Genomic DNA, 12,352 nt, shown 5'->3' on the forward strand with positions numbered 1-12,352 from the left:
GGAACTGCAAAAAATGAGTTTAAACTCCTCCAGAAAATCAGAGTAGGAACCAGACAGAAAATCGGAATTTCTACTCTTAGCCTCTGCCCACTTAAGTGCTTTTCCTCTAAGAAGTCCAATAATAAAAGAAATCTTCATAGAGTCAGTAGGAAAAGACTTGGGGGATTCTTCAAACGCTAGGCGGCACTGCAGTAAAAATCCAAAACAATCCTCGAACTCACCGGAAAAAGTCGGGCATTGCCGAGGAGGAGCCGAACGGCAGTGGGTGATTTCCGGAAGACAGCGCGCTTCCTGTCCGGGTGAAACCACTCCTCCAGAGGCGTGGGCGTGTAGTGCTGTTCCATACTCCGGAGCGGCGGCTGGCGCTGGAGCGAGGACGGAAGAGGAGAGTTGTTCCTGGAGCTGCTGCAGTACGGTCTCTAAACGTTGGTAACGTTGGTTGGAGATGGTGATCTGCTCCACGAGGACGGGGAGTGTCTGCTCCTGTTGGGACATCCGGGTAGCCAGATCCATGAGTGCTGATTCCGCTGGGTTAGCTACGTGGCCGGATGATTCTGTCATGGCTCGAGGTAAGTGCCTAACCCAAGACATGCAGAATCATCACACAAGTCCAAAAAATAAAGTAAAATGTCTTTATTATAAACGGAACTAAGAACTGCTACAGGGAAGTCCTGTGCTGAGGAGCCAAGACGGCTCGAGTCTTTGAGGTGTCGGTGCTGAGAGAAAGTGTAGCCGGGAAGGACGCTGAGCAGAGGATGAGAGATGTCGTAGAGTGAGGCAGCAGAGGGAAATCCGAGCCGGAACGTCGGAGGAGGACGGGACGTGTAGAATAATCCAGAATTGGAGACAGCGAGGGTGAGATGATGATGAGGTGATCCTGAGCGAGACAAACAAGTATAAGGGAATATCCAAATCCAAATCCGAAACTACGATCCAAGGTCAATAATCCAAACACGAGTTAAACAGGTTTCAAGGTTCAAGGTCGAGTGGCTGGTGCTACCTGAACTGGTACAATCATCCGGCGAAATGAAGTGTCTCCGTCCTCCTTTTAAACCTGCGTTCCTGATTAGGGAATCGTCTGCAGCTGAAGAAACATACTAGAGTAAAAAAAGAGCAAAGTCACAATAAAAACATAACAAACAATAAAAGCTTGGTCATTGATCAAAAGCTAAATGATGGAAGTAGGCCTTCAGTACAGACTTGAATCGACCCAGTGATGGGGCCTGTCGAACACTAAGGGGGAGAGCATTCCAAAGTTTAGGGGCAGCGAACGCAAAGGCCCGCTCCCCACGATATTTATACTTCATTTTTGGGATGCACAAAAGCAAGTGATCTGCCGATCTCAGGTTTCTGGGTGGAACATAAGGCTTAAGCAGTTCTGACAGATAAGCAGGGGCTTGACTATTCAGGATATTTTAAACAAAGATTAAAACCTTAAACAGGATACGATATTTAACAAGCAGCCAGTGCAAGCGTGCAAGGACAGGTGAAATGTGACAGCGTCTAGAGGTGCTTATCAGGAATCTAGCCACTGCATTAATAAGTACTGAGTTGGCATAGTCCAAACGTGAGGTGACAAAGGCGTGAACAACAGACTCCAGCTGTGGCCGTTTGACTATTGACTTCAAACGTAGTTGAAAAAAAAAACAAGACCTGTCTGTAGCCTTAATTTGTAAACTCATTGACAGATCAGAGTCATGTTTCACTCCCAGACTGGTTACACAAGATTTCAAATTTAAAAACGGTAGTCACCAGGTGCATGCTTTAGGTTACCTGTTTTTTTAATTTGTAATTGTTTTTCAATATTTTTATTAGTGATACAAAATCTCAGCAGTTTCCTGACATTAGAGTGAAACATTTAACATATAAACCAAAACAAGTTAAAAAAAGTAAACTTTCAAAAGTACTAATGAATGATAATGGTCACACAAATGTCATTTTATTACAGCAATTATATGTTAGAACGTACAAGGAAAAAACATAGTTTAGAAGAACAGAAATTCCTCCATCCATCCATCCATCCATCCATCCATCCATCCATGTTCCTCCATTTATCCAGGGTGTGGGGACAGCAGCCTAGCAGAGAGGCCCAGTGTCCCAGTAAAATTCCATTAATAGTCATGTAATCTCTGGCTCCACACAGACCCTGCTACACCATTAGGCCCTTTCATATAGGAAGTGGCTATGTTAACTGTTTCCAGACCATTGATGTGTAACTGGAATGTTTTGGCAGAGAGGAGCTGCATGCCACTGACGGTGCCTTCCTGCTCCTCGCATAGAAGTCAGGATCATTTTAAATTGGGAGAACCTTGGTGTGTCTCAGATGTCACACACAAATATATTGGAGTCTGTGTGTGTGTGTCTGCTTACGAATGTGAGATGAACTCCACAGCAATAATTTGGTTTCCATAAGTTGTTCTGCTTCATCAGTGTAATGAACCACCAAAGGAATGATTAAATGATCAGTTTAGTTTCCCGAGCTTCACTGTTTACAGATCTGTGGAGAAAGAAAATCACACAAATTTCATTTTCTATTTGATTGTTTTATTTTGAATATTGAATCTTAGTTCCTACTTTGGAAATTTTTATTTGAAGGCTAAAAAAACCTGAAAATTCAACTAAACGAAAATGTGACCTGAATTAATTTCATTCGAGATTGGACTGAAAACCTCAACTCAGCTCACCTTGACAGATGTACGGTAGTTTTTCATGACAGTTTTCATCCAGCAGCTTGATTTCTCTGGACTCATTAAGCCAGATTGCCTTTCCACAGTGGTTGTTCCAGCGGTCTACTGGAAAGCTGAAATTCCATCCCGGGTTCTCAGCTCTGGATCCTGATGCCCACATCCAGTTCACATCAGTGCCAAACATGGACCTTTCCAAGCCGATCCAAACTCCGTTCTCCAAGCCTGTTCTATTTGCCAGAACACGATTCATCTCATCTCGCACGGTCTGGTTGGTCATTTCCACCAGAGGGTTATCCATTTGGTTGCAGTACTGAAAGGCATCAATCCAACTTTTGGGTTCATCATAGAACATCAGAAAGGAACCTTGAAAAAACAAAACTCAAACTTGTCAGATTCAGATGGCCTTTTTTAATCCCTCAGGAAGGTTTCTCTGAGAATTTCTGTTTTCTAACTGAAGCAGCAGTAATTAACATAAGTAAAGTAAGTAGAAGAAGAAACGATTTTTCACTTAAGCACCTCAAAAGATATAAATCACGAGGCGTTTCACAAGAACACCGCAATAAAAAATCAAATAAAAAATGATTGGAAATTTTTTTATTAAAAATTGTGAATAAAAATGGAAACGTAAATTGAAGAGCAAGAATTTGGCATCTGCGGACCTGAAGGAGTTCAAACTCTGGTGGCTGCAACCTGCTTCAGAGATCTGTTTTACTTCCGGGGTTGCAGCGCAAGCATTTGTGCTCTTTTTAGTATTTGTCACCATTCTACTGAAATGTTTAGGAGCCACTTCATATGTCGGATCCAAAGTGGGGCATTAGGCGTCTAGTCTAGTACAAAATTCGGGCTAAAATCCCCTTGAAGGATAAAACCAGTTGGGTGCTTCTGTCAGGGGTGCTGCTGAGTTGAAGGCTGAGGTGAGGATCCAAATGCAGATGAGTGACTGAAGCAGGCAGATGACTTTTGAAGGGTTTTTAATAAAGAACACGCTGACATTGAAACAATGAACCGACAAGACACACAGAACTGAGAGGGTTTAAATACATGATGAGCTGGGAACTTGAGTGATTGGGGTAACAAGAGGCAGGTGAGAGCAATTAACATGGACACAGGACTGAACAGAAACTGGGGAGACGAGACAGACTGTGGCCCAATCCCAATACTCGCACTTGCACCCTCGTGCCCTTCAATTGTGCGTTCCCGGCCAGGGGTGCAAGTTCGTAGGGTGTCTCGATTCTCAAGAGCGGAGGTTGACTACGCCCCCATTGCACCCTTAATCTGCACTTCACCCAAGTCCGCAGCGATGGGGACCTCGGGCAAGGGTATTACCCACAAGTCATTGCTGCAGGAGAAAAGGCTCAAATTCCTTTGATGAAAATATGTTTTGTCTAATGAAAGTAGTTCATTTTAGGATGATTTGTTGATGCTCTGAATGTTTTAGACAAAGCAGCAATTAATGTAAATTTATTTCAAATAATTGTTTGTTTGTTTAAAAGTTGTTAATAAAGGTTTTTGGAAAAAGCATCACAGCGACCAGCATCCCGGCATGCGTTGCGATCGATTACGCAATGCTCCCTGTCTCAATTCTGCAATTATTTGCTCACTTGTGTACTACACACTCAAAGCCTTACAGCACACTTTCTCCAAGTGCACTTTGGTGAAGACCGCAGGGCGCAGTGCGAGTATTGAGGTTAGGCCTGTGACAGCTTGAGCCAACGCGTTTTACTCGTCTGCCGCCATCTTGGTTCTCCCACTCAGACACCAGTTCTGACAGCTTTACAGCCAGACAGTGCACAGGGGGAATAAAAAGTGGCATGAAAAGATGTTCTATGACATGAACTCGTGACTATTTTGAATCTGTACATATTATTTGACTTTTGCCTTTTGTCTGCAACTTTTGAAAATCTGGAAGAAGAAATGAATCAATTCAGGTAAAGACAGACTTTCTTTGCATTAATTATTTATAAATCAAAAAATACATTTTGGCACCAGATCTGGTGTGTTGATCATCCCAAAATGTTTCTTTGAGCCCATGTGATGAGTCAGCTTCTCTTTTTAATGCCACTTTGTCCAATTCACTCGATTCAAGTACTGATTTACTCTCAGTTTGAGGAATCTTAATATGATGGGATGTTATAGGATTGTTAGACTTTTTAAAATCACATTTAACATTTCTTATAATTTAGACTCTATAGTCTGTTAAAATAATTTGAAAAAATTAGAGTACTTACCAGTTGGAGTTTCAGTACTGTCAGTAACATCTACATTGGAAGAGTCTTTGAAATTTACATTAACTGTTGAAATACCATCTGGTTTCATGGGGATGTCTGATCTGAAAGGGACAAAAATTTGCGCTTAATGACAAAAGTAAATAACATTTAGCTTTCTGTTGTATAATTCATAACACTTTAACAAAGTAAGACATAAACAGTAGGTCACAAACACATATTTACCTCTTTTTACATTTTGACTTGTCACAAGTATTCTGTGAAGTACATGTGATGCAGCAGTATGTGCACATTGTTTCTAAAGAGGACGAAATTATTTTATCACGGCAAGTATGCATTATGAAATAAAGTGCTTCAGTCTTTGGTAAGCTCCAGTTTGCCCAATGTTTGACAGTAATATCTATTTAAGTTACCGACATTCAGATAAAAGTAAAAATATGTACCATCATATGATTTCATTGGGGGCGTGCCAAAAGTGCTGATTGTAATAGTAAGGCACGTGTAGGTATTGAAATAGCTAGGATGAAAACAATACCTTGATAGACCCTCAATTTTCAGATTGAATTTAGAACAATGCCTTTGTTCACACTCAAGAGACAAAGTATTATTTTGAACATTTTTCATTTCCCATGATCCAGGGCATTTTCCAAGGGTGACATTAAATCCTCCAGAGGCTGCGGGAGTCTGGAGTACTGCCAGGAGGGATGCTAAAAAGAGAAACATCCAGTGAGATGTTTGTATGCTTTTGCTATATTTTCTATACACTTTTAAATGTCCTGTTCACAAGTAAATTGCAAAAAAATTATACAATAAAACACACTAAAAATACATAAAAACAAAAAAACAAAACTAAAAGTTATCATTCTAAATTAGACATGTACAAAGAGTGGAATGAATGAAAAAGTTCTTCTTTAAGGATCACATTCTGTAACTGTAACATACCGAATAGCAGCAACAGATGAATCAAATGAGCCATGACCTTTAGAAGATAAAAGGAAAAGAAAAAAATACATTTAACCTCTTAAATTTCCATGTTTAATGAACGCATTGGGGTATTGTCCCATGGGTGAGATACTGGTATGCTAATAAAAAAAATCATGATTATAAATATTTATTAAATAAGATCTGACTGGTGTAACTTGTCAAAGACAAGTGTGCAAAAAGTTATTAATATGTTATATTGTGGCCAAACATTTGTGGGAAATAAACAGCAAAACCTTTCTAAGCCTTGATGTAGTAGTGGGAGTGCTGTGTTGAGGATCAAGACTTTGCAAAAAATAGAAAAAAGCTCTTTTTCTTTGTTTATGTGTGAGCTGTAAAATGTAACTGATAATATATTCATGCTGTTAAAGAATTAAGATGTGCTAACTCTTCAGAAACTGTTTTCTTTTCAGTTACTTGACAATAATTTAAATAAATGTACTCAAGTTTTTTTTCCTAAGAGTTATTCGCAAAAATAACACGGAAATATGTATGTCCTTTTTTGCCTCCATCATGAACTTACCCAGTAAGGTGTAGGTGATGTGAACGAAGTGAGAACAGGAACCAGGATAGTGGGCTTTATAGAGCTGTTCATTTCTTCCTTCTTTGTAAATATTTAACACGCCCTTGATGGCTGCACCCCCCCACACACACACACACACACCCCAGATGTCAACGGTTGGTCGGTTATTGCTCCAAGTGATTCTCTAGGAAGTGAATGTAAGAGTGAAATCCAAAGAATTTTCAACCTTTGGCTGATTTCATACTTTCATGACATATGTTGACATAAAATGTGACTCGCAGCATCAGGGGGGAAATAATCATATGAAATATTAGTTGGTCTTATTACTTTAATTCATAACTTACATTTTTTTCTGTAGTGAAAGAAAACAATACATCATAGGAAACATTATTTTCCTGTATACACATTTTTCCTATAACACTGTAATACCAGATATCTAGTCAAATTAAATTAGAATAGTTATACAAATTAGTTTTTAAAGAGGAACAGATAAAATGTTATCAGGCACTCGATTAGCAGCAAAAGCTTCCTTTGTGTTTGAAACCAGTTACAGACGTACATCCAGGAAATGATGCTGGATGATATTAAAGTTCATCCACTGACACGGACATGACATTATTTAACATTATTTATATATTTATACTAAAATAAGCAGATGTTTAGGAGATATGCTCTTATTTTAAAATGTAAAGAAGAAGTCTAACAATCCCGATCCCATGCAGGATCCCAGTCCCATCTGCCACCAGCGGATCACAGACTTCCGGACAGATATGGAGACAGCACACGAGGCTGGGAAGAAATGTATCAGACACCCGGACCACCAGCGTCGGAATCCCCCAGGGCTGCAGGCATGTTGCAAGCTTTTCAAAAGTGTGGGGGATGTTGTCTGTGCCTAAAATAATTTTATTTTATTCATCTTGTTAGTTTAATTTCCGTAATAGCGGAGCAGGTGCGAATTTTAGGCGCGTCACGCATGTCTCAGTTTTAAACATGTTTAAACTGTTCAGAATACAAATCCAGGCTCTGTCTCGTTAGATTGGTGTAACTAAAGTTTGTACTCAATGAAACATTACATTAAACCATGGTGAAAAGAAAAGGATCCGATTAAATCTTTTCACCCTCATTTTACAGTCAGTACAGTGCAGTGCGCATGGCTCTGGGGTTAATCAAGTTTAATTGTTTCTCTTTGCAAAAATCTTCACAAGAAGGCAAAACAGTTACATGGCAGATTACAGATATTTCCATGGGGTTCGGAGCGCAGTGCAGAACCACGGCGCTTGCGGTAAGATTTCCTCCCACTGAAGCGGTCTGGAAACCCGGTCTCTCTGAGGGATGTGTCACTTGGAAAAATGTTCGCTGATTATGAAACTTTGGCTGAATAGCGCTTGTTCCCGTCTCTAATATGGAGACGCATGACGCATCCAGTCTGAGGCAGAATAGCCTCTTCAGCTCAGAAAGCACCTGTAGAGACATTTGACAAAGCACGCACAAAGTTTATGTGGAGCAGAAGCGGCCGGGCCACGGCAGGTGACATGTTCCTACAGCCTACATGAAGTGAAACTGTTTAATTGTAACATTAATATGTTACTGGACACGCTGGTCTGGTTGGTTAGACCAGTGTTTGAAGTGGAAAACACACACACACACACACACACACACACACACACACACACACACACACACACACACACACACACACACACACACACACACACACACACACACACACACACACACACACCAATTAAAATTATGCCGATAGCGTGGACTAGAAGACAGGTGATGGTTTACGTATTTAAATGATGATCAGGCTGCTGTAAAATGTAATCTCCATCCACATCCAGACAGAATTATCCTCTATTCTTTCTCTATTTGCTCTGCTCTTGTATGACGTAGCTGACGGAGCGCGCAGTGCGCCTAACTAGCGGCTGTGATGCACATTTTATGCATTTGGAGAGGTGGGCTGGACACTTTGCTGGAAGATGGTCCACTTAATGCACGGGTGTAGACTACATATTAATGACAAATGACTGAAAATTAAATTGTGAGTTTTTACTTCATATTGTAGAAATAAAAACGATGGGGGAACACATTTATGATGTCTTTTTAAACGAAATTTTCTAGCGCGACCTGCCTGCTTCACTTAAGTCACTGCTTATTAAGGTCCGCCCAAAATTACCGTGGCCCACCCAAAAATGAAAACCTGGCGCTGCGCCTGTTATAAACCTCTGCAAATTGTTCTTCACTTTATCAAACTCAGACTTTGTACAGCTAATGTCAAGATGTAAAATTATGAATTCAGTCAAGCTCTTCCGTCCCTCCCTCTACTGCTCTCCTTGAAACCCGACATCGGCTGTCAAAAGAGGGAGTGGAAGAAGGAGATGAGGCAAACAGAGTGAGTGCGACGCAAAGAAACCAGACTGGTGTGGAGGTGAGCAAAACAGCTGGAAAAGTGTGGGTGTTGAATCCCCCACGGGTGTGACGCCCATGCAGGGCTGCATCCTCTCCCCCTACTCTTTCCCCTCTGCTCTTCTCCTCCTACTCTTCTCCCTCACCAATAGCTGCACCTCAAGCCACCAGTCTTTGAAACATTTTAAATATACAATTGTCAAAAATAAACTTTTTCAGAATTTTAATTTAGTTTAGCATCGTTATTGTCACATGGACAGATGTTTTTTTTTCTCTTCTTTTATCCCAGAATATAAAGATGATGCTGTGTCAATTTATTTTACTATGCAAAAAAACTCGGTGCCTAACTGCAACAACCAGAAGTGGAACAAGGCTTCCTTGTAGGCATGCAAATTAAATTTTTTTATAACCACTTTCAGGAATAGATGCTCTAGATATTTTCAAAAATTCAAGAACACACCTGTAAAAACAGATTGGATACATTTGTAGATAAATATAAAATAATTACTGAAGCTCAATATGGATTTAGACTGAATTGATCAACATTACTAGCACAGATACATTCTATAGAGGATATCACTGCTTCACTGGACCAAAAACTATTTGCATTGGAATATTCATCGACCTAATACAGACATTTTACCTCGTGAATCATGACATCTTACTCATGAAATATAAGTGGTACCCAGTCAGAATGTGTGAGGAGTTATTAGATGAGCAGAAACAAATTGTGAAGATGAGTTTGTTAGTACATTTCTTATGGTGTCCCCTAGGGGTCAGTGTTGGGTCCTAAATGATTGGTTTACATTTTAGTTTTTCTTTAAAGGGATACTATGCAACTTTATCATATTTTTATGATGGCCAGAAAACTGGACTTGCAACTGAATATTACACTACTGCTCTATCGGGTTGAGATCTGGTGACTGTGGGGCCGTTGTAGTACAGTGAACTCATTGTCATGTTCAAGGGCCGTTGTAGTACAGTGAACTCATTGTCATGTTCAAGAAACCAAATTGAAATGATTGGAGCTTTATGACATGGTGCATTATCCTACTGGAAGTAGCCATCAGAGGATGGGTACATGGTGGTCATGCAGGGATGGACATGGCCAGAAACAATGCTCAGGTAGCCCGTGGCAATTAAACGATGACCATTTGGCACGAATAAACCTAAAGTGTGCTAAGACCCCCCCCCCCCCCCCCCCCCCCCCAATAACACCACCATTTTTCCACTCTTCAACTGTCCAATTTTGGTGAGCTCGTGCAAATTGTAGCCTCTTTTTCCTATTTCTAGTGGAGATGAGTGGTACCCGGTGGGGTCTTCTGCTGTTGTAGCCCATCCGCCTCAAGGCTGTGTGTGTTGTGGCTTCACAAATGCTTTGCTGCATTCCTCTGTTGTAACGAGTGGTTATTTCAGTCAAAGTTGCTCTTCTATCAGCTTGAATCAGTCGGCCCATTCTCCTCTGACCTCTAGCATCAACAAGGCATTTTCACCCACAGGACTACCGCATACTGGATGTTTTTCCCTTTTCACACCATACTTTGTAAACCCTAGAAATGGTTGTGGGTGTAAATCCCAGTAACTGAAATACTCAGACCGGCCCATCTGGCACCAACAACTATGCCACGCTCAAAATTGCTAAAATCACCTTTCTTTTCCATTTTGACATCAGTTTGGAGTTCAGGAGATTGTCTTGACCAAAACCACACCCCTAAATGCATTGAATCAACTGCCATGTGATTGGTTCATTAGATAATTGCATTAAGGAGAAGTTGGATAGGTGTTCCTAATAATCCTTTAGGTCAGTGTAGATCGTGAACGCAGCCCAGGGACTCAGATCCCACCAGGCAGCCACCGGGAGCAACCAGACAGATGTCAAAAATCTTAAGCCCCCCCGACACGGAAGCCAATCTCAATACTCGCACTGCGCCATGTGGTCTTCAGCAAAGTGCACTTGGAGAAAGTGCGCTGTAAGGCTTCGAGTGTGTAGTACACAAGACTGCAAATAATTGTTGAATTGCGACGGGGAGCATTGCGCCATCGACCGCAACGCATGCCGGGGTGCTGGTTGCTGTGATACTTTAAAACAATACCTTTATTAACAACTTTCAAAGAAACAAACAATTATTTGAAATAAATTTACATTCATTGCTGCTTTGTCTAAAACATTCAGAGCATCAATTAATCGTCCTAAATGAACTACTTTCATTAGACAAAACATATTTTCAAAAAAGAACGTGAGCCTTTTCTCTTGCAGCGATGGATTGCTGGTAATACCCTTCAACCAAGTCCGCATCGCTGCAGACACCATATTAGGTACCAAGTTTCCTTCTACGGGAGCCCATGAGGACAAAAAAGCATTCACTGATTTGTAACAAACAGTTACAAAACTTTCACCATCTATAAATGTTATTGTTTTACACATTTACCTCTTCACTCGCTGCCACTGATGAAAGGTAGTCTGATGAGCTTGTTATTTAGCTGAAGTTTACACTCCCCAGGGCTTTTTTTTACCATAACGGGTATCAATTGGTAAGGTCTTACACCATCACAAAAATACTTCTTGCTTGCAATGATGCAGGTATCTACTGCCCCCTACGCCAGGGAAAATTCACACTGTCACATTAATAATGAAAATGGTTGTCATGAATTAGCCAAGTCTGCTGTTCCATCTGATTCTCAGTTTCATCTTCACTGAGCAGACACAGCTGAGCTCCTGTAATCAGCAGATTAATGATGCTTGTGTTTGCCTGTAAGCAGCTCCACTCCATAATAGAATCAGCAGATAGACTGAGTTCCTGTGGTTTCCTGATTCCCTCACAGTTATTGACCCTGCACATACCCCCGTTGAATTTTAGCTCCCCATGGGTACCTGAGTCTGATCCTTGCCTGTCTCATCCTCATCTGCATCCTGATTCCTCTGTGCAGCTACCCTGACCTTTACCCTATACCGTTTTAAACCTGCTGGTTTTCTGCTGTAATCATCATGTTCAGTTCCAGTGTGTACCATTACCAGTTTGGCATCGAACACATGAAAGATAAATGTTCACATTGTCCATTTATTTACCATCTAAACCCTGAAATATAAATGATAATAAACTCATTTTAAAAACAGTATTTATTAGCTGATATTAAAATAACAAATGTGTAATTTAGCTATATTTTTATGATAGTCATTTAGTTATATTATTTATTTACAAATTATTCACAATTCTTTATTTATTATGTAATCATGCATCAAAGACATAAAACTGGCCGGTAACACCTGCAGATCCCCAACCAGAGGGCAGCAGTCTGGGACTGGATGTGACAGGTTCACAATGAAATTACTAATCTCTAAACCCCATCTGGCTGATTTGAGACCAGAAATGTTTTAATGTGAATTTGTAACAATATTCTAATAGAAGTTAAAACTTTTTGGTATTTATTAGAAAAGCAAATACAAATAAGAGCGTTTTCATTGAAATTTGCTGGATGCTGTTTTGTCAGTGAGCTTCCAGACACAACAGACAGTTAAAATCCATAAT

General features: G+C 40.5%; 1 protein-coding gene across 1 annotated transcript; it reads right to left on the reverse strand.

The window, feature by feature from the left end:
• Positions 1 to 2,435: 2,435 nt before the first annotated feature.
• Positions 2,436 to 6,483, reverse strand: LOC107380457 (lithostathine-1-beta). Its single transcript, XM_070543503.1, has 6 exons — positions 6,417 to 6,483; positions 5,855 to 5,891; positions 5,138 to 5,619; positions 4,916 to 5,016; positions 2,685 to 3,050; positions 2,436 to 2,497 (listed from the first exon to the last, which is right to left on the reverse strand). The coding sequence occupies exons 3-6, from the start codon at positions 5,248 to 5,250 to the stop codon at positions 2,490 to 2,492; spliced, it is 588 nt and encodes a 195-aa protein (XP_070399604.1). The 5' UTR covers positions 5,251 to 5,619; positions 5,855 to 5,891; positions 6,417 to 6,483; the 3' UTR covers positions 2,436 to 2,489.
• Between the last annotated feature and the right edge of the window lie 5,869 nt (positions 6,484 to 12,352).

The sequence above is a fragment of the Nothobranchius furzeri genome, chromosome 13 (assembly GCF_043380555.1).
Source record: "Nothobranchius furzeri strain GRZ-AD chromosome 13, NfurGRZ-RIMD1, whole genome shotgun sequence".
Lineage (NCBI taxonomy): Eukaryota > Metazoa > Chordata > Actinopteri > Cyprinodontiformes > Nothobranchiidae > Nothobranchius > Nothobranchius furzeri.

Excerpts from the sequence above, each read along its gene's own strand:
- LOC107380457 (XM_070543503.1), bottom strand. The coding sequence starts at position 5,250 with ATGCATACTTGCCGTGATAAAATAATTTCGTCCTCTTTAGAAACAATG. Across the intron at positions 5,017-5,137 it reads AAGTCAAAATGTAAAAAGAG|ATCAGACATCCCCATGAAAC; the intron begins GTAAATATGTGT and ends TGTCCCTTTCAG. Across the intron at positions 3,051-4,915 it reads CAGTACTGAAACTCCAACTG|GTTCCTTTCTGATGTTCTAT; the intron begins GTAAGTACTCTA and ends TGTTTTTTCAAG.